This window comes from Cricetulus griseus, chromosome 3 (assembly GCF_003668045.3).
Source record: "Cricetulus griseus strain 17A/GY chromosome 3, alternate assembly CriGri-PICRH-1.0, whole genome shotgun sequence".
NCBI lineage: Eukaryota > Metazoa > Chordata > Mammalia > Rodentia > Cricetidae > Cricetulus > Cricetulus griseus.
Window position 1 is genome coordinate 29,364,017 of NC_048596.1, and position 20,168 is coordinate 29,384,184.

General features: G+C 42.4%; 1 protein-coding gene across 12 annotated transcripts in view; it reads left to right on the plus strand.

Annotated features, from left to right (window-relative positions):
• Sgms1 (sphingomyelin synthase 1) overlaps positions 1-20,168 on the plus strand; it is a 257,862-nt gene that overhangs the window by 205,740 nt on the left and 31,954 nt on the right. For all 12 annotated transcript variants that reach the window (XM_035441887.1, XM_027406400.2, XM_027406402.2 and 9 more), the window contains one exon: positions 13,172-14,012. In XM_035441887.1, the coding sequence (XP_035297778.1) occupies positions 13,387-14,012 (626 nt within the window). In that variant the 5' untranslated portion in view covers positions 13,172-13,386. The remainder of the gene's footprint in view (positions 1-13,171; positions 14,013-20,168) is intronic.

Genomic DNA, 20,168 nt, shown 5'->3' on the forward strand with positions numbered 1-20,168 from the left:
TTAGGTGCTCAGTAAATGTTTGCTTGGACTCTGATTCGTGATTCAGTTTTTACAATGAGGCTTCATCTTCAGTCTTAGCTCCCTTGTTGCTGGCTCTCTGAAAGACAAAAGCTCATTAAGTTTATAAATAGATAATATTCGAGCTGTGCTTTAGTGTAATGGATGTGGCACTGGCCCTGCCAGAGCCTTTGGTAATCTCGTCCCTGAGTGCCATCAAGTCCCTTTAATGAATATGATCTCTCTATAGTATGTACTGAGCTCTCCAAACCCAGAACTCTCTGAGGACCCAAGACTCTTGTGTTTGGTATATGGTATGATTGCTCTGCCATGTAAGTGAAACATAGTTTGTAATAGATACCCACAGGACTGCCATTCTTATTTTACAGTAAGACAGTAGTTTCCCAGCAGAGTTTGAAGAGCATTGTGTGCTACCTTTACCTGCTAAATTCTGCCTTCTCCCATATGCCATCATAATTACTGGTCTAAGTCGTTTTTCTAGTTTTGATCTTGAAGAGTGATATGTATATATATTTTGACTAATTAAATCAATATTTTTCCTTGATCATATCTCATTCATAATAAAATCACCTGTGGCATTTGGAAGCTAATTGCTTCATCTCCCTGTTTATATCTTTAAACCATCTGAGAAGTTTCTGAAATGCTTTTTAATGAGTGGTGTCCTTCCTGGGTTTTGATAACGTAATGCTATCTTTGCTGTGTGAGATAACTTTTCATCTGATAACTTAAGTGCTAATGTAAGCAGGCTAGAAAAGCAAGCTTTGTGGGATCTGGACATAAGAAAGTCAGTGTAGGACAGTAATACCTGCAGCTTTTCTGAACTGTAAGGTAATGTGCTGCACAGGTCTGCCTATATTCTCCCTCTTCCTACCAGTATCTCCATTGCTACTCCAGAACAATGAGCATGTCCCTAAAGGATGTAGCAGTGTTCATCAAGAACTGTTGGGAAATGTCCCTAAGATCCTATACTAGGCTGCATTTCCTGCTGTAATTAATACCCTCTCTGTTTTCCCCCTTCCTTCCTTCCTCTTTCCCCCCATCCTCCCTTTCTTTTTCTTTTTTCCATTACTGAATATTAAACGGAGGGCCTTGCAAACCCTAGGCAATTGCTCAACAACTGACCTGTATCCCCAGCCTGTAAAATCTGATTAGGTAACCCTGCTAAAGAGGATTAATATAGCATTGAAGAGAGTGGGGTTTATTTCTTATAAAAGATGAGTATGCTTACAGTGAGATAAACTGAGTGTTTTGTTTTTAATTCATCACTGTTCAGATAATCTATAAATTTGTGTAATTTCAGTTTTTATGTTTCCTTATACCAAAAGATGAAAACTCAGGGACCCTCGATAGACCTTTCCTTTGGGCACTGCTGTGGGGTGGTTAATTCCTTTTGTAAATTTTAGAAATTAAGGGGTGTTTTTTCTGGGAAAGAGCCTTTCCCTCTTTGGTGGAATGTTTACCCAGCATACATTAAGCCCAAGGTTCAGTCAGCAGCAGTACTTAAAAACAACAACAACAATAACTTGGGTATAGTGGCAAAACTTGTAATCCTCTCAGTTGGTGTGGAGGGGGACTTTGATGCCAGAAAGACTTTGATGCCAGCCTGTGCTACTTGAGATCCTATCTCATTTAAAAAGAAGAAGGGAAAAGGGAGTGGTGAGGAGAAGGAAGACAAAATAGGAAACAATTCAGTTTTTTGAGCCCACAATATAGTCCAGTGGATAAGGATGCTTGCCCACCAAGACTGAGGGACTTGAGTTCAATACCCAGGCCCACGGGGTGGAAGAAGATCACGGACTCCTCCTACATGCTGTACTTTGATCCCCACACATACTCATGGCATGCACATGCCTACACACATACACACAAAATAAGATGTTTTAAAGGAGAAAGCATTTAACAGAGCCATGAGCTGTTTGCCTTACCTGCTGTGGTGTTCTGAATAAGTATGGCCCCACTGGCTTGTATTTGAATGCTTAATCACTAGGGAGTGGCACTATTTGAAAGGATTAGGTGGTGTGGCCTTGTTGGAGGAGGTGTGTCACTGGGTGGGCTTTGAGGTTTTAGTAGTCCAGGCCAAGCCCAGTGTCTCTCTCTGCCTATGGATCTGCATATAGCTCTCTGCTGCTGCCCCAGTGCCTGCATGCATACTGCATCAATAATGCTGGGTCAAAACTCTGAAACTGTAAGCAAGACACCAAGCTTCCTTTCATAAGAGCTGTCTTGGTCATGGTGTCTCTTCACAGCAATATGACAGTAGCAAGAAATGGTTTAATTATATCGTGTGCCAGCTCTGAAGCAGTAACTGGAAGTTGATCAGGGTAGCACAGTGTAGAGGTGGACTCGGCCATGCGAAGGCAGAAAGGGGCTTATTGGACATGTAGCATGCATTGTGTTTTAAGAACAAGATTTCAAAGATGGGAGTCACAACTAGGACTTGAGGATGGTGGCTTTGTACAGGGGCAAGATGGAGGCCATGGCAGAAACTCCAGAACCTTGTGATTGAAATACAAGTGAAGGGGGTGAGTTCTTGACCAGCTAAGCAGTAGCATTCCCAGAACTTGGACCTTTGGCAACACCGTCTCTTGTTTAGATGCTTCATTGCCAACTCAATAACCAAAGTATAGCCTCTTCTGATATCTAAGTGTTTTTAACCAATGAGGTTGAATCTCTTTCTCTTTTCTTCTCTCTCTCTCTCTGAGTCTCTCTCTCTTTTCCTCTCTCTCTCTCTCTCTCTCTCTCTCTCTGAGTCAGTCTCTCCCTCTCTCTGTCTCTGTCTCTCTCTGTCTGTCTCTGTCTCTCTCTCTCTCTCTCTCTCTCTCTCTCTCTCTCTCTCTCTCTCTCTCTGTGTGTTCCTTTGATCAAGCACCTGGCCTCACACAAGCTAATGTATATGTTTGTGTGTGCTTATTTATACGTGTGTGTTTTATATGTGTATATGGCTGGAAGATTTTCAGGCCCTGTTTATTTAAACTCTTTATCAGATTTTAAAGAGCATTTCAGACTTGTAATCGATATCATTAAAAAAAACATTTTGTCCTATGATGTTGCTTATCTTTTTACTTTTGGAGCATTTTGTCTGTAGGTTTAAAGCTATGATTTATACAGTTATGCCATCTATGTTACAAGTAGAGACTAACGCTTGTAGACTTGAGAAAACATTTATACTTACTTTGAACTTGAGTTCTTTGCATGTGACGCGCCACAGTGATGGACACGCAGCTCTTCCTGAGAGAACAGAGCCTATTAGACCCAATGCTGAACAGCCTACCATGCTTCTTCAGATCTTAGCCATTTAAAAAATTATTTTAGCATACTTTTGTTAACGAGCTTTACACTTTGTATATTTATAATGTAATTGTAAGTCAGTAATCACCATTGAAGTTCTCATTTTATTTTATTGAGGTAAAACTTATTAAAATTTTATATAAGACAAGTCTATTTCAGCAAAGCTCTTAGGGATAATCTCTCTAATAAATGGTGATCTCTGATATTTAGGTTTTTATATTTCCTTGGGGTCCTAGAAATGGTTTTGTGGATTGCTCAGATATATAAAAATAGCTATGTTGCTAAAGGTCTGTACATTAAAATCATAAGGGTTCTGGGGAAAAAGTGTCAACTGGTGATTCAGAAAACAGAGGTTGTGGTTCTTGACATTTCATTCCCTACTTGACCTCCTCTTGGAAGGATGCTCCAGTGTCCTTTATAACCTGGTGGCTGCTGGGGCACCCTGTTATCTCATTACTGTTATGCTGCCCCCTGGTGGTTCACACCTTAGCTCAAAGACAAAGCCAGAGTGGCAGTCTCTCAGTAACCTGATGCTGTGCTGTGGTGCTGCTTTGCATCATGGGTAAGGCTCTCAGCTGAGTTTTTGTTGTTTGTTTGTTTGTTTTTGTTTTTGTTTTTAACTGTTAGTTGAAAAAAAGAGGGTTAGAGGCCTTAGATGGTTTTAATTAGGAGGTCTTGGAACCAAGGAACCACAGATAATTGGAGAGAAGTTGATGAATGGTTGCTTATTTATAGAAACTGACACACTTGCTGCCTGGAAAAGACACAAATGTGGTGTGTGTGTGTGTGTGTGTGTGTGTGTGTGTGTGTGTGTGTGTGTGTGCGCGCGCGCGCGCGCGTGTGCGCAAAGGGAGAAGTCTACTCTTGTTTTCCTTGACGTCTTCAATCCTGTTTTACCCCTGGAGAGAGAAGAGAGAGAGCTCAATGCAGTGGCGACCTGGACATGGTGCTTCTGTGGGCATGGATGCTCACAGCGTGCACACTGAAGAGCCATCCATTCACAAGTCCCATTTGAATGTTCTATGCTCTGAACTTGACTAGTTATCAAAGAAGCGTTTGCAATGTATTTTGGGAGAGACACTTCAACTTGGTTTCTCCTATCTGGGCCTGTGCATTGTTGCTAATTTTACACCTGGTGTCAGTCCCCAGGGTCATGTTCTTTAAATGAGGTTCTTTCTCTGCTTCAGTGGGTGGAGTTTATAAGCAAAGGAGTTCCTTGGTGAAATAGGAGACTTTTAGTCAACAGTGGGTATTTCTGTTCCTCAGTAGACTAGGGGAGCTTACTTTGTCTAAAAAGGATGTAAAGGATTTTTATATTAATTAGGAAACTGTTGTCTGCCTGCCTGCACCAGTTTGACACAGGGTAGTCCTCACTGAAAGTGAAGGCATGCTTTTAGACAGCTGCTGTTATTATCTGTGGCAAAGTTCATAGATTATTAACAGCCATACTTCAGAGTTAAAAAACAATCATGTATTTGACAAAAAAAAAATCTATCTACTTGTAGGTAGAAGAAGCAGTCTTGAATAAAAGTAATTTATAAACCAAAATATTTAGTCTTAAAGGACATGTTGATGGTATATGTGAGAAGGGAGAGCACTTTGGAAAATCTAGAGAAAATGCTTACTGTATGTTAAGATATAAAGTACACTCTCGGTTCTGCTTTTAGATGTCAGTGACACAGAGTGAGTGTAAATGCTGTGGTTCCCATAGCACAGTCAGGGACGGGGACTGAATGGCATGACTGGAGTGACATGGAGGAAAATGCAGCCAAGGCGAAAAGCAGGCTGGGATGGTTGTCTGTTTTTTTCTTTGTTCTCGCTCTTCCTTAAGATAATTAATATGAAATAATAATAGAAGTATATAATTTCAGATGCTGTTTGGAATGCTTGATGAACCTTTTCAGTTTGGAAAATTGTATCCCCTCTACTTCAACTTTTTGTTGTTGTTGTGTTTGATTGTGTAGCCCTGGCTATCTGGGAACTTACCACATAGACCAGGCTGACCTGAACCTTGCAGGGATCTATCTGTCTGTCTCTTCCTCCCAAGTTTTGGGATTCAACTTTTTTTTTTGAGTGATTTCTATGATTATTTATACATTTTAAAAGGATATTTTTTTTATCTTTTTTTCTTTTTGTATTTTCTCAAGCAGTGTCATGTGAGAAACCTTTCTGCAGAATATAAAAAGCACTCAGGCATGCATGCATGCACACACACTAGCACAGAGCATGCTCACTCCAAAAAGGGAGCCAGTGACAGACTAAAGTAGTGATTACAGCAGAGTCCAGGTTGGTGAACCAGTGGGTTTTTATTGAGGTTACAACCAGAGTCTGGGTCAGAGGTTACTTGCAGGAGCAGAGACTTCTCAGATGTAGCTGCATCGTGAAAAAAGCCCACCCTTAGACCTCAGGAAAGCTGCATCTCAGGGGCCCTTGGCATCACATGCGTGGCTGGTCGGTACTTTCTCCTCTAAACAGCTGTTTACTGTTTCTTCCAAGTTCCAGCCTTCCCAGATTTGTGACATTTACTTCTTACAACTGCTTTCCTCCAACATGCTACTTGGAGCATGCAAATATCTGCCGTAGAATCTGTACTGAAGCCTTTTGGTTTTGTTTACAGTGGTGCTGGGAACTGAACTTAGGGCCTCACACATACCGGGCAAGCACTCTACTACTGGGAATGCACCACTCCTATATTCCCAGCTCCCTGGGGTTTTAAAAAACAAGCCTAATCAGTTGGGTTTTTACCATTTTACTTTTCTGACAGATTCAGAGCTATGCATATCTTTATAGTCCAGTTAATAAGCATGGTATATAGGGATTTGAGCTCTTGGTTTTTAAAAAGAATGGGAAGGCACAGAATGAGGTGTGTTGGGAAGGAGAAGCTCTTCTGGCTGGATGACATTAGCACTGTAAACATCTGCTCATATGAGACTTGCTGGAATTTGAAACATTGGCTATGCTCTGACATTGTCCAGTGCCACTAGAGTGAGTCCAGATCTAAGAATGACAGATTAACAGGCAAACAGGACAGGAGCCCTGCTGGTTCTGAGCAGAGGCAGCTGGTTGGTTATGTGGGAATAGATTGTCTTCAGTTTTAAGTGAGTTACAAGAATCAAATCCCCAGGGAAACAATAGTGATGCGTTTTCAGAGAGCTGGGCAAGGTTTCCCCATTATAACAACCAGGGAAGAATTTCTAAGAGGTCCTTTCCATTTTGTAGCTTCACCTGAGTGGGCTGATGCTGCGGAAACTTGCAGTACGTAGTTATAATTCTGGCTCGTTTTCGTTGTGGGACAGTGGGGGCTATCTGAACCTGTAGTTTTGTCATGCTCCTAGGGTTAGGCTTCAGTTTTATCGTTGCTGGTAAATTGGCTCATTTCTAAGGACTGTTTCTTAATGTAGGATTTGGGGTTCTGATTATAGATTCTAGTTATGTCATCAAGCCCATTTTATATTTCTAAAGCAAGCTGGTATAGGAAGTACGTTCTCAGCCTTGCAGTGCAGCCTTCATATTTTAAAGCATTATACCTAGAAGAATAACAATAGTTTTTTTTCCCTCTTCCAGATAAGAATAAAATGTGCTTATCAGAGAGATTTTAAAATACTGGGAAAGAAAAAGCAAATCATTACTTTATAATTCTGTTACTCCAGGACAGCAGGAAGTTAATAAATAATGCCTTGACGTTTATCCCATGATATTTATCATACATTCGTATTAACAAAATTGGCACTATTTCATAGCTGATGTTCTCTTCATAAAGTTGTAGTATCACTGTAAATATAGAAATGTGCTACGATCTTTAGTGGGGACTTAATCATTTGTTGTGTAATAAATTTTTAAGTTATTTCTAAGTTTTGTTGTAATAAATGATACTTTGGAATCTCTGATTACTGGATATTTAGAGGGACACCCTATCATGAAATGTCTGGGTTGGGGTGGCTTTGCTGGTGATGGGGTTCTCTGAAATAGACAGAACCATGGTTCATAGTACACAGCTGGCACGGCTGCTTTCTTGTCATTATATTACTATTAATTTTGCCAACCAAAAGTCACTCCCCCACCCCGTACATTGAAGGTTGCTACAACTCATTGTAGTCCAAACATTTGTGGGCGTGGAGTGAACAAGGGAGACCGTTAGCTAAACCATGGGACAGCCATTGGCGAAAGAATCGTCTACAGATGGTGGGAAATCTGAGTATTAAACACAATTAAATAAACAAGATCAAGTGGAGCCCGAAAGATGTCACTAAATGCAGAACTTCTCAGAGCCAGTGTCTTAGCAGCTGAGTAGACCAGAAGGCAGAGGTGTGTTTTTAAAAGGTCCTCCTCAGAGCTCCCCAAAGTAGGTCAGCATACACTTAGCTGGAGGAGCTGCTCATAAGGGATGATTTGTGAGCCAAAGCTGGATTGTGGACTTGTGAGCACTGCATGTACTAGCAATTGAAAATAAAGGCCAGGTTATTGCGGCCGAAGGAATCTTCTAAAGTCCCCAAATTGTAGAAATGAATATGTAGCTCTTTCACTGACATTGTTACTCTGACCTTTCGTGTATAATTTTATAAATTCTTACTTAAATTAACTCTTCAAGTGCTAAATACAAAGAGCTACATCCTATTAGAGTTGCTTTGGGAAAACATTCAGCGGATATCCAAATTGAGTTTCTGGAGAATTAAACATTTCATTGACTGCAGAGGTCAATTAGGTTATTGTTGACATTTATGGAAAGTTCTAGTAGATTCCAAAACCTTTATCTAAACTTGAAGCCTTTGGAAAATGTCAATTTGTTTCATAGTAAAGTGATACAAATTATTGACTTGGATTTCATTTTGTAATCAATTCCTAATTCTAGTCTTTTGGGGGAGATGCTGTGTTTTTGTTAAGATTTATGAGACATGGTCTTGCTGTGTAGCCCAGGCTGGTCCCAGGCTCACCATCCTCCTGCCTCGGACTCCTGAGTACTGGGATTGCTGGCATAATGCTTTAAGTGTTGGTTTTTTGTTTGTTTTTTTTTTTGTTGTTGTTGTTGTTTTCTCAAGGCAGGGTTTCTCTGTGTAGCTTTGGACCCTGTCCTGGAACTAGCTCTTGCAGATCAGGCTGGTCTCAAACTCACAGAGATCCTCCTGCCTCTGCCTCAGGAGTGCTGGGATTAAAGATGTGTGCCACCACTGCTCGGCAATGCCTTAGTTTTTAAAACCCTTGTATCCCTCTTAATTCTGTTAGGTGTTTATTAGCACAAGTCTGTTTTATTTCTAGGCTTTTCTGGGTGACAAAGCCATGCAATAGCTTCCTTTGAAGATGTATAAGCAAATAGTCCTGAAAGATTTATTTGGTGGGTTTTGCCTGGTTGAATCGTTTTCACATTTCCAGAATGATTGTGTTAGCTCATATTTTCTTCCTTGAAGGTCTGGCTTTCATAATTAACTATAATATTTATTGTATGGTGGTGTGGCATATCATTGAAAGGCTTTTATAATATTAAAGACTAAAATCTATTTTAAGAATCTGAGCCCAGTTGAGTTTTGTATAATTATTTTTCACTTGGTTAAGATCAAATAGAAAGTCCTTCTGGACTTGGGTCCTGTAGTGAACACGTGCTGCTGGTCTGTCCTTAAGTAATAGAGTGCCCCACTGCTGAGCACTTTCAGACCCCATCCTCCATGCTCAAGGCTATTGACTGTTCTGCAACAGGTGTGCCCTGCAAAGCTCCTTGGCTGTAGAGCCAAGTTCTTCCCTATGAATAAAATTTTAAACAAATCAAAATCTGATTCTACATCGTCTCTAAGAAGTAGAGATGAATGAGAGTTCCCATACCTTCTCTCTTGCTCTCAAATTCTGGAATATTTCAGGAGGAAATGTTTATATCGTTTTCATTTGTCTTGTATTTCTTCCCTTTTTTGTACAATAAGTCCAATAAGCTGGGCAGTGTATGAGTTCAGCCTAACTTTTTCTGGAGGATGATGGCTGTTAACTAAGCTGACCTGCCTTCTAGGTCCCGCTGTGAAGACATTTTGCCTGTCTCCATGTGGAAATGCTTCACTCAATCTCCACTGAGTTGACAGAGGCCAGGGGAACAATGACTTTCTCTCTTCTGCATCTATAGCCAGACTCCGTTTTCTCTGAACACTGTTGCTAGCATTGACCATTGAAAAGCTAAACCTTTGTCTGTTAGGTCACTTCCACAGAAATGACTTTTCCCAGTTGCCTAACTTCAGCATCGGCTGCAGGAAAACAGCACAAGTGTTTGTTTCCAGGCTTGCTTAAAAATAAAGGTTTGTTTTCTCATAAGGTTAGAAAACTGTCTTTAGCCCTGGGTTAGAGTGATAGGACATTGGAAATTCTATCTGGAAGTGACAGCTCCCAAAAACATGTGTGAAGTGTCACTGCGGGCCCAGGTGGCCACTGGAAAAGATGGTAGGATGCTATTTATAGAATAACATGCTTAATTGAGAAACATGTGGCTTTTACTCCTTTAATGTGGCTGTGTTCTCAGGATGGTTGTAGCCTGTGCGAAGGTGGGTGAGGTAGTTATTAGGTTTGTTTTTCAGTCAAAACAGCCTAGGAACAGGTAAAGGACTTCACTAAGGCACCAGTGTTGGCTGCCTGACATGCTTCTCCTCCAGAGCATCATCTGAATGGTCTCCTACATAAACACACCGGATGGTTAGATTCTGTTGTGTGTCACAGATATTAGTGAGGAAGGGACTTGGTGGCTGTAGAAAGGCCTGTGGGTGTAGAAGATCAAGGAGAAGAAGGGATTCCAGGTTAGGGAAAGTTCAGGATTCGTGTTCAAGAGGGAATGGTTTTGTAGTCCCATTGGCTACAGAATGGAGGATGCTGGCCTACCTTGTAGCACACTTTGGAGTGTTCCAACGATTTGATGGACTTGACTTTGCAGGATTCCTGTTCCTCTATTTAGTTGATGCTTGAAGAGCTTGCCATGCCAGATAGATGTCTGGCTCTGTATTAAATTGTCTCCCACAATTTAATTTGACTTGTTTCTGTTTTGAAGTTTGTTAACTCCTGGTAAGAAATGGTTTGTCTATTTCTCTATCAGAGAGTATTGATAAATGTCTGATAAATGTCTTGGCCTTGATGTAGTCTGTGGTTCTGAGAGTTTCCGACGCTGGCACGCTTCCTGTAATGGGCAAGAATTGGGGGTTGAGGAACTTAGGGGAAAGCCAGTGTCCTTTCCCCTTGGGCCTCAGCATGAAATGGAGATTTTTTTCTTTAGCATTCTCTTGCAGATATTGAGAGTTTCACAGACAGTTACCCTAGATCTGCTGGGGAGTGTTCGAGGAGAGGCCTTGGGTCTCGTGCCTGAGAAACAGACCCTCTGTCTTTTACAGTCTGTGCAAGGACTCTTGTTTGGCATGCATGCCTTTGGCACTCTAGGCCGTGCTCTTTCCTGCCAGCCTGGTCTCACAGCTGCATCAGTCCCAAAGGAACACACTAATTCTGTATTAATTATGAAACTGTTGGCCAATGTCTAGGGCTTCTTATTGGCTAGCTCTGACTTAATTTCTAACCCATAACTGCTAACCTATGTATTTCCATGTGGTCTTACCTTACCACATGGAGAAAGGTCCCGGGACCTCTTACTCCTCTGGCGTCCTACATCTCAACTCCCTCTGCCTACATTTCTCAGAATCCTTCTCATCTCCTAGACCCGACTATTGTGCTGCCCTATTGGCCACAGTGTTTGATTCATCAACCAATAAGAGAAACATATGTGCAGACATCCCCATCACACTGCAGTTGGGGTTCCTCTGCAACGGTTATGAGTATGCAGAAGTCACATGGACTTTCTCTCTGAAAAATGATCGTAATTTCCTTGATTGTTCAAGGTAGTTTAAAAGACATTTTAATATTAGTGACATCATTGGGCTTATTTTCCATTAAACAGACGGCACAATGCTCGGGATGTTGTGAAGTCATTGACCAGTTATTGACTGAGTGACTTTTGAGCCTTGGGGACATGAAATCTGTGGCTGCTTGCAGTAGCTGACTTTGCAAGGCACTCAGCTGCTCCTGGGAGTCTGCAAGTGCTTAAGTAGGAGAGAGAGAGTGGCAGGGACGGTATACAGCACCCACAGTACTTAGGAGGGACTTGGTTGTGTCCATAGGGTTGGTTCTGCTGTTGGTACTATAAGAAATTGGAAATTGGGAAGACACGTGCTGTCTGTTCTCAATCTAGAGTCAAATTGAGGGTTCAGTGTGAGACTATTTGGAAAGGAAATGGGTCAGGGAGAGTAGGTAAACTTAAGGAAGTCAATTTGAGAATTTCCGGTAAGCGTTTTCTCTATTTGGGAATGCTTCAAGTGTTTAACATCCTAATATGTGCACAGTGGGAAGATGATAGTGTGCACTGAGTGTACTTGGTGGAAGAACTATCCTTTTCAAGTACTAGACACTTTACCAGATACTATTCCATGAACACATTCTTAGGGAAATGGTGTCACTCATAATTTCCAGCTTTTAAACTCTTAGGTCTGTGGAAAGAAAGTCTTCTATCGTTAACACAACAATAATCATTTCAGAAAGAAATTCAGCTGGTGGGGTTTGTTGTTAGTGGGAGATAAGGTGGACAGAGGCCTTCGAATATGATTGACAATTTGAAAAAGGATAAAAAAAGACGTGCACCAAGAAACTCCTCAGAAAAATCACTACTTACAGAGCTTGGCTGTGTCATCCACTTTCATATATAGACACAGTCATTGATAACAACAACCCTATGAAGGAAATATTTTTATTGTTACTGTATCCATTTTAAAGATGAACAAGCTGAAGCCCAGACAGCAGGGCAAGCAGGAGAGATGCTGGGACCAAAGTCAGGTTTCATAGTTGTTGCTTTCATATGAAGTTGGGTCTTCTGCTTTGAGTTTTTTTTTTTTTATGGTTGTTATAAAAGTAAATTGAAGTCTGGCAGAAAAATGGGAATACACTCAGAATCATCAAGTGTGTTCTAGCTTGTTTGTGTCTTCCCACTTTTTTCCTGCAATGCTGTGCATCAGTCAAGAATTGTGCTTGCATCTGTTACATATGTGTGCATCCTTCCATTAGGGTCCTCCCTAAAGCCTTTGTTACACTACTGGTTAAGTATTTTAATGTACACATACACTGGACTTACATCCCCTCTATACATTCAACTGTGGGCAAGTCCTTTGACTTTTATAGGACTCATTCCTCTTTTATAGATAAGAGGCTGATCAAGTCCTCTTTTTTCAAATCATGGGGATCTGCGGAAGTGGGGATCTAGAAAGAAGTATCAAGGGTCCGAGGATCCTGGGCTCTGTCTGTGTGTGTCAACCCAGTCAGCCACAGTGGTACCCTTTTCTATGTTAGGGTTCACACATGTTTAGACAAAACAAACTAGTGGGGGGCAGAAAAGCTTGGAAAATTATTGGACCAGATGATCTTAAGATCAGCATTTCTGTGATCTTCTTCTGTGATACCTCAGATGTCACATATTGTGTTCATTTTCAGCATTCCTCACCAGAGAGATTGATGGGTTAAACAAGTTTGCCAGATTCTGTCATATTATGTCCTGAAAGTGTGTGGGGTACAGAGAGAATCAATGGCGCCCACTGAGCAGGGTCCAGACGCTGTTGAGTTCTTCTTGATAAGTCTCCCTGGGAGATCCATCCACTGCTGTCCCTGACCTTACACATTCTCAGATCCAATTTAATGATCTGTCACGGAAGCCTTACAACCAGGGAATTGGCAATGCTTGAAACTAACACATTTAAACCGTTTGCTGATGACTGCCTCCCACTTTCATTACACACCCCGACGACGAGCCTCTTTGCATTTTGAAGAAACCGATGTAGAAGTCCCATGAGTCTGACCTTCTCTTTTCCTCCCACAGAAGGAAGATTCTATTCAGAAATGAGGCGAATTAACGTTCGGACACCACTACACGGAGTGTTTTAAACTGCCCTGACCATCTTGCCAACTGAGTCTCGGCTCATGAGATCCAACAAGATGAACCGGCCAAGGAGGGATAGTGTCCTGCCCTGTACGAACAGTGACTGCTGACGTCTGAGAGCAAGTTGGGGGTACTGCGTATTGTCTGCCAGTACCATGAAGGAAGTGGTTTATTGGTCACCCAAGAAGGTGGCAGACTGGCTGCTGGAGAATGCTATGCCTGAATACTGTGAGCCTCTAGAACATTTCACAGGCCGGGACTTGATCAATCTAACCCAAGAGGATTTCACAAAACCCCCACTGTGCCGAGTCTCATCTGACAACGGGCAGCGGCTCTTAGACATGATCGAGACCCTGAAGATGGAGCACCATATGGAAGCGCACAAGAACGGCCACGCCAATGGGCACCTCAGCGTTGGCGTCGACATTCCCAACCCTGATGGCGGCAGCTTCAGCATCAAGATGAAACCCAATGGAATGCCAAATGGGTATAGGAAAGAGATGATCAAGATTCCCATGCCAGAACCAGAGCGCTCTCAGTACCCCATGGAGTGGGGCAAGACTCTTCTGGCCTTTCTTTATGCACTTTCCTGTTTTGTTCTCACTACAGTGATGATCTCGGTCGTCCATGAACGAGTACCTCCTAAGGAGGTGCAGCCTCCACTACCGGACACGTTTTTTGACCATTTTAACCGGGTGCAGTGGGCCTTTTCTATTTGCGAAATTAACGGCATGATCCTTGTAGGACTCTGGTTAATTCAGTGGCTGCTCTTAAAATACAAGTAAGTAGAGTACACATAGTCTTAAGATCCAGTGATGATGGGTTTGCATCATTTTTCTGTCTATCTAGTCGTTGTTTGGAAATAAAATATACCCAAGTGTTGAAATCAAAGCATACTAGTTAGTTTTGAAGCCTCACATCCCCATGGGACTGACTGAAGCTCCTGCAGATTTGAGAGAATATTGTGTTTGTTGCCCGTTTGATACAAGATTCCTCCAGAATTAAGACTGAGTGACGGTGGTCTGTTTTCAGGTAATAAGAAAGCAAACAGACATTTTCAGAGAGGGAAGGCTATTGAGTAACTGGGAGTGGTGGTGGTGGGGGGGATATATTGGTTGGTTATTTGTTAAGGCGAATTGTTGGCAGTTGGCCTAGGTGCTGTGGGTAGGAGGATTGTTCTCCTCCCCAAATCCCAGCCAGACCTGGAACCTTATCAGTATATATTCACAGATTTTGACATGTAGAGTTCAGACAGCTGTTCTATAATGACTTTGGCTGGGGGAAAGTGATACCTCATTAATTTAAGCAGGTAGAATGTGGTGGGACCGGTATGATTCCATCTTATGGAATATGTGGCACGTAAAACAGTGGGTGGCTGTCTTTGAGTTTCTCAGTAAGTCTATATGGAGTTTTAGTCGAATCCAAAGCGAGTCTCATTTCCCAATCTCTAATCCCAGCAGGGATTTTCAAAAGTGAGCTATTTACTTTGATAAACATCTTTACTTTGATAAACATCTTTCCTTGGTTTTGATCAATTTCCCTTGTTCTTGGTGTCTGTGTTTTTCTGAGTGGAACATACTTGTGACTTCCCTGTGTGCAGTTGGGAATGACCATTTCTCCCTACCCACTGGACTTGAGTGCACCAGTAGGAGGTACCACTACCCTGGCCACAGCCCAAGCTTGCTGCTGTCGCCCCTGAGGCACCATAACCAAATCTACACAGTGAGCAGGGCCATGCCTGAGACTAAGGCCAGCACTGAGGCTGCTTCCCATGGACCTAGAGCTGTCACTCTGGGCAGCTTCTGATGATGGAACCAGCAGCTGTTTGAGTTTCTCTCTGGTAGACTGAGTTGCCTGAGCCGAAGAATGGCTGGATAGTAAACCATCTTCCATCAAGATAACAAAAATGCAGGTGGAGCATTTCTGTTGAATTTGTCTCTGAGTGTTTTCCTGGTGTTGGATTAAACCCTTTCCCAGATCATAAAGTCAGACTTCCACAGGTAGAAAGGGAAGGGTTCCGGCTGACCTCACCAGGGAGACAGCCTTCACTCTGGTAAAGTTTACTTGGGTAATTTGACAATTGGCTGGTTTGACAGTTTTATAACTGAAGTAGAATTTGAAATGGAACTGGTGGGCCCTGCTGTGTAGTTGAAGAAAAGAACAATGTTGTTGCCTTGGCTCTGAGAGGAATCAGCTTCAGAAATAGTGATGTTTGGGATTCCTTGCATACACCCTCTCGACTGACAACTGTAGTCCCACTTTCCACTTAGGAACATTTTGACTCTTCACCTTTTCTCCCTAAAAGCCCACTGAAAACATTTCCCACGCTTTTCCTTTACAGAGGGAAGGACAGCTCACATTAAGCTTCCTAGGGTTTTTGTTTTGTTTTGTTTCCCTTACAGTTTATTTTGTTTTTGTGAGGTCACTTTCTGGCTTTCCATCAAAATTTGCACACACAGGCAAATTTATAGCCTTGGAATATAACTCGGTAAGTCAGACTTCCTGCAGAATAGAGATATTTTATGATTTCAGTCTTATTCTGAGGAAGTTTCTTAACCATGGGACTAATTTCTTTTATTTTGCTACCAGGGAATTTCCCCCAAATCTGTTTCTCGTTACATTTTTTAAGTTGGTGTCCTTCTGGTACTTACTGCCACCACTGTAGTACTTTATTTATTTAAATTGTTCAACAGCAATAAACCAGTTGGAATGCTGTCTGCAAAGCTAATTCAGTGCTGGAGGAGGCGGCCTGGGTTCTAGCCCCAGCTGTGGCTTTATGTGCTAGGTGGCTTAAATGAACTTTTTCAACTAGGGAGCCTAGCTCCTCTCACAGAAGAAAATAATGTCTCGGTCATGGTTTCTGTTGTCCTAGAAAACTTAAATTGGCCCTAGCATTGCTGGGTAAGTCGCTGTGATGGGATTGGATTAGTCAGGTAATTTTGACTTGAATGCAAGCAGCTAAGGATCCCTTAAGGTCCTCAGTCTAGTTTCCACCTTTGGAAGTTGACTGTTGTCCTAAGCACCCCCCTCCCCCTCTACTGTCCGTCACCTCTCCCAGTGTATGTGGCACTACAGGTATGGAAGAGGGTAGATGGTACAAACTGATAGAGTAAGAAGTGTACACTGATGAATACCATCCCTGGCTCTCATCATGAAGACTAAACCTTTTGTACTATTCTGCAGACACACACCCTAACACACACCTACACACACACCCCCATTTCTAGCTAATTGACTGTTGCTGTGGGACAGTTTTATTTATGTACCATTTTGAAAAGATCTTGTTATGGGGGTACTTTCCCTCCCTAACTTTCCTTGTTTTGGTGTTCCACTCTTATGAGTTTGGCCCCCTCTCTCCAGCATCCACTAGCCAAATGGTTTCCCTTTAACCATTTTTCCACTCCTTAGAATCAAAGCCCAAGTTCCACCCCACCCCCAATCATTCTGACTTTAAGAATCCTGACATCCATCCTGTTATCCCTTCTTCCTTTGTACTTTCTGACGAGAGAAGAGGTGATGATGTCGAGGATGATGCACTAATTGAGAGGTGAGACAGACCACTGGAATTTTGGGCAACATCAGCCACCAATGAGTCAGTCCTTTAGCCAGACTTTTAGGGTTCTGAACACCTTTGTTCTGAATTTGTCATGTTCAGTTCTGTCTTATGTTGCACACAGTTGTCCTTGACTGTGAAAGTAGGTTCTGAACTTTTTTGTGTTTTTAAAATTGTAAATAATGTTTTCTCCTCATTTAGAATTGGACTTTCAACCCACTGACTAGGAAAAATCCCCAGGAAATCTCTGCCTTTGTGTCAGACTTCACTGCCAACCACGTACCCCTTGTTTTCACCATAAAGAGTATTTGGAGCTTGCAGACTGATAGAGCTGAGTGTGGCTTCTGTGTTGCTCTCAGCTAACACGGTGGCACCCCTGCATGGTTCCTGTGGCCCTACCCTGTCAGGACATTGACCCTTGACAGAGAAGGCAGCACCTAGGTTTCCAAGTCAGGTTTCCTTATTAGGGGGAGCATAAGACCAATTGTGGTGATCAGTATGCCTCAGACTCTCCTGGACCCAAGCCAGATTTGTGAACTGTGTTTTCTAACTTGTTTTCCCTCTTCTCTGGCCAGTGGCATTTTCTAGAAACATAGAACAACTCAGTTGGTGTTGTCTAAATAGTGAGTTAGGTCAATTCTAATTCTGTATCTAGGCATGTCTCCTTTCATTTCTCTTGTTGTTGTTGTTGCTGACAGGGTTTCTCTGTGTAGCTTTGGAGCCTGTCCTGGAACTCACTCTGTAGACCAGAGAGTCCTTGAACTCACAGAGATCCACCTGCCTCTGCCTCCTCTGAGTACTGGGATCAAAGGGGTGCACTACCACCGCTGGCTCCTCCTTTCATTTCTAATCAGGGATTCACACTGTGGAATCAGATGAAGATACAACTTCTTAGCTTTGAAGCTTGGGGCTCTTCATATGGAGTTTAACTCCGCCCTGTTTTTCCTGCAGCTATTCCAGTTCTCTGCAAACACCTTAAGCTCATAGCACTTTCCATTCTCTCAGTTCTCTACATGTGTCTCCTCCAGTGCTGGTTTTTTTGTTTTGTTTTGTTTAAATTTTCCTTAGAGGAGAAAAATGATGCCATGTTCATCCCTCCCACTTGTACCCTAATGTGTGTGACAGAGCCTGGCACATTTAAAATCCATCCACTCATTCAACTTGAGTTCACGGAGGATCCTACTATATGCCAGCCTTGCTAGACCTTGGGGAATGCTGCAGTGAGAAGAGTGAAGTGATTAGGCCGTCTGTAAACAGCTGAGGATGTGACATCAGCTAGTCTAAGGGAGATAGAGACAGTGAGTCAGCATAAGGGATTGGGAGTGTTGGAACTAGGGCAGAGGTGATATTTTCAGATTGGGTAATTATGAAAGGCCACGGATGAGATAGCAGTTCAGCAGACACTTGAGTCAAATGAAAGACTTATCTGAGAACTTTCCAGATAGGAGACATAGCAAGTGTTTGAGGGTGGGTTTATTTCTCTGGCTTAGTTGGGCCCCAAAGTGTTTGTAATGGCCCAGTGAGCTGGAGAGATCTGTGATGTAAGAGTCCAGTGAGGCGCAGACAGGGTCTCAAATGGAGCCAATAGAGTGTGGATTTCATGTCAAGTGTGGTAAACCACTGACGTGTAATGATACAAACACACTTGTGGAAGAATTAGGTAGGGGGTCAGCAAAATGCTCAGTTAGGGCACTTACTACCAAGCCTGAAAACTGGAGTTTGGAGCTCAGAATTCGTATAGTAGAAGGGGAGAACCAACTCCCACAAGTTGTCCTATGACCTACACACACACACACACACACACACAAATAAATAAATATGAACAAGGTTTAAAAATGATATGGCTGTTGTGTAGATAACAGGATAGCAAGAGTTGAATCCAGAGAATTGTCTGTGACACCCATTGCCATAGTGAACAAAACTGATTTCTGTAATAGTACATTTCTCACACAAAGCCTTGGATCTGCCCATGGAGTCCTGATTTCTATATGTTATTTAAAGAGAGGGATATTCCACTAATTCAGCGGTACTCACAACTGTTCTTGGATATATCTTCTTTGGAAGAAAGTCTAGTAGTTTACGTAAGCATTGCAGCTCAGATGGAAAGGGATCCTGGCAGTTGGGAGCTGGAGTTGACCATAAAAGTCACCATAAAGGTGTCAGCTTACAGTCCTGCTCCAGGGAAAGGTTTCCCCAATATAAGTGTCATAGCTCTCCCCCAACATGGGAGACTTTTCCCAGCAAAGTTGTTACAGCTCCACTCCCCTCTGTTCCAGCAAAGTGTTACAGCTCTGCTCAGGTCCTGGGATGTGTTACAGCTCTACTCAGGTCCCCCAGAGTATAACAATTCTGCTGGGCTAGGGGCAAGTTTTCCCAAGGAAAGTGTTACAGTTTACTTTGGTCTGGTTTGCTCTGGCACCAGGGGAAGTTGTTACAGCTGGACTCCACTCCAGTGAAAAAGTCACACTGTACAACAAACCTCACTCAGGAGATTTATTGGCAAGGAAGAATCCAGGAGGGTGGCTGCCCCTAGGGTGAGAAGCAGCAGCAGAGCGAACTGGGTACAGAGCTTATATAGGGTTTCTTTGTGTGTGTGTGTGTGGGGGGGTGCTTTCCAGGGAGGCTTGGGATTGGTGGATTTTTGTAGCCTGATTCTGGGGCAAACTCAGGGATTGGTGGGATTTCATGCTCAGGACCTCAGTGATTGGTGGGACTCTCTGCTCAGGGATTGGTGGGATTCTGTAGCCTGACTCTGGTACAAGCTCAGAGATTGGGATTTCAAACCCTGGTCCTGGGGTCAGGTCAAGGTCAGGATGTTTTTCCTTGGCCCAGGTCTAGGGTCTAGCCAGGGGCCAGGTGTTTTTTTTCTCTGGCCCTTTTTATCCTATAGTCTATATCTTGTACTATGTTTTCTGTCATGGTTTGGGTGTTAGACACTCACCTAAGAAAAGCAGAGTAAGTCAGTTGGGTGAGTGACAAATTATGTAGGAGTGAATTGAATATACTAGTAGTACCCCTTGGTAGTATAAATATTTGAAGAAAAAAGACAAAAACAGATTATGGGGTGGACTCGAGAGCTTATTGGTGGAGATGTTTGGGGATAAGAACATTGCAGGATCACAATAGGACTGTTGATAACTGGAAATGATCATTAAATGGGTTCCTTGAAAATTGATCGCAAAGAAAAGGAAGCAGGTAAGGTAAATGATTAGACAGACATCTGTGTTTAAAAGTGTCCCCACAAGTGCAGTTTCCAGTGTTGCTCTTCTGGGATGATATAACAGTAAGAGGACGAATTTTTAGTGATCACCAACAGTATTATTCTGTGGTCAGAGATGTCTTTAGAAAACCAGTTTTGTTTGTTTGTTTGTTTTGTTTTTGCTT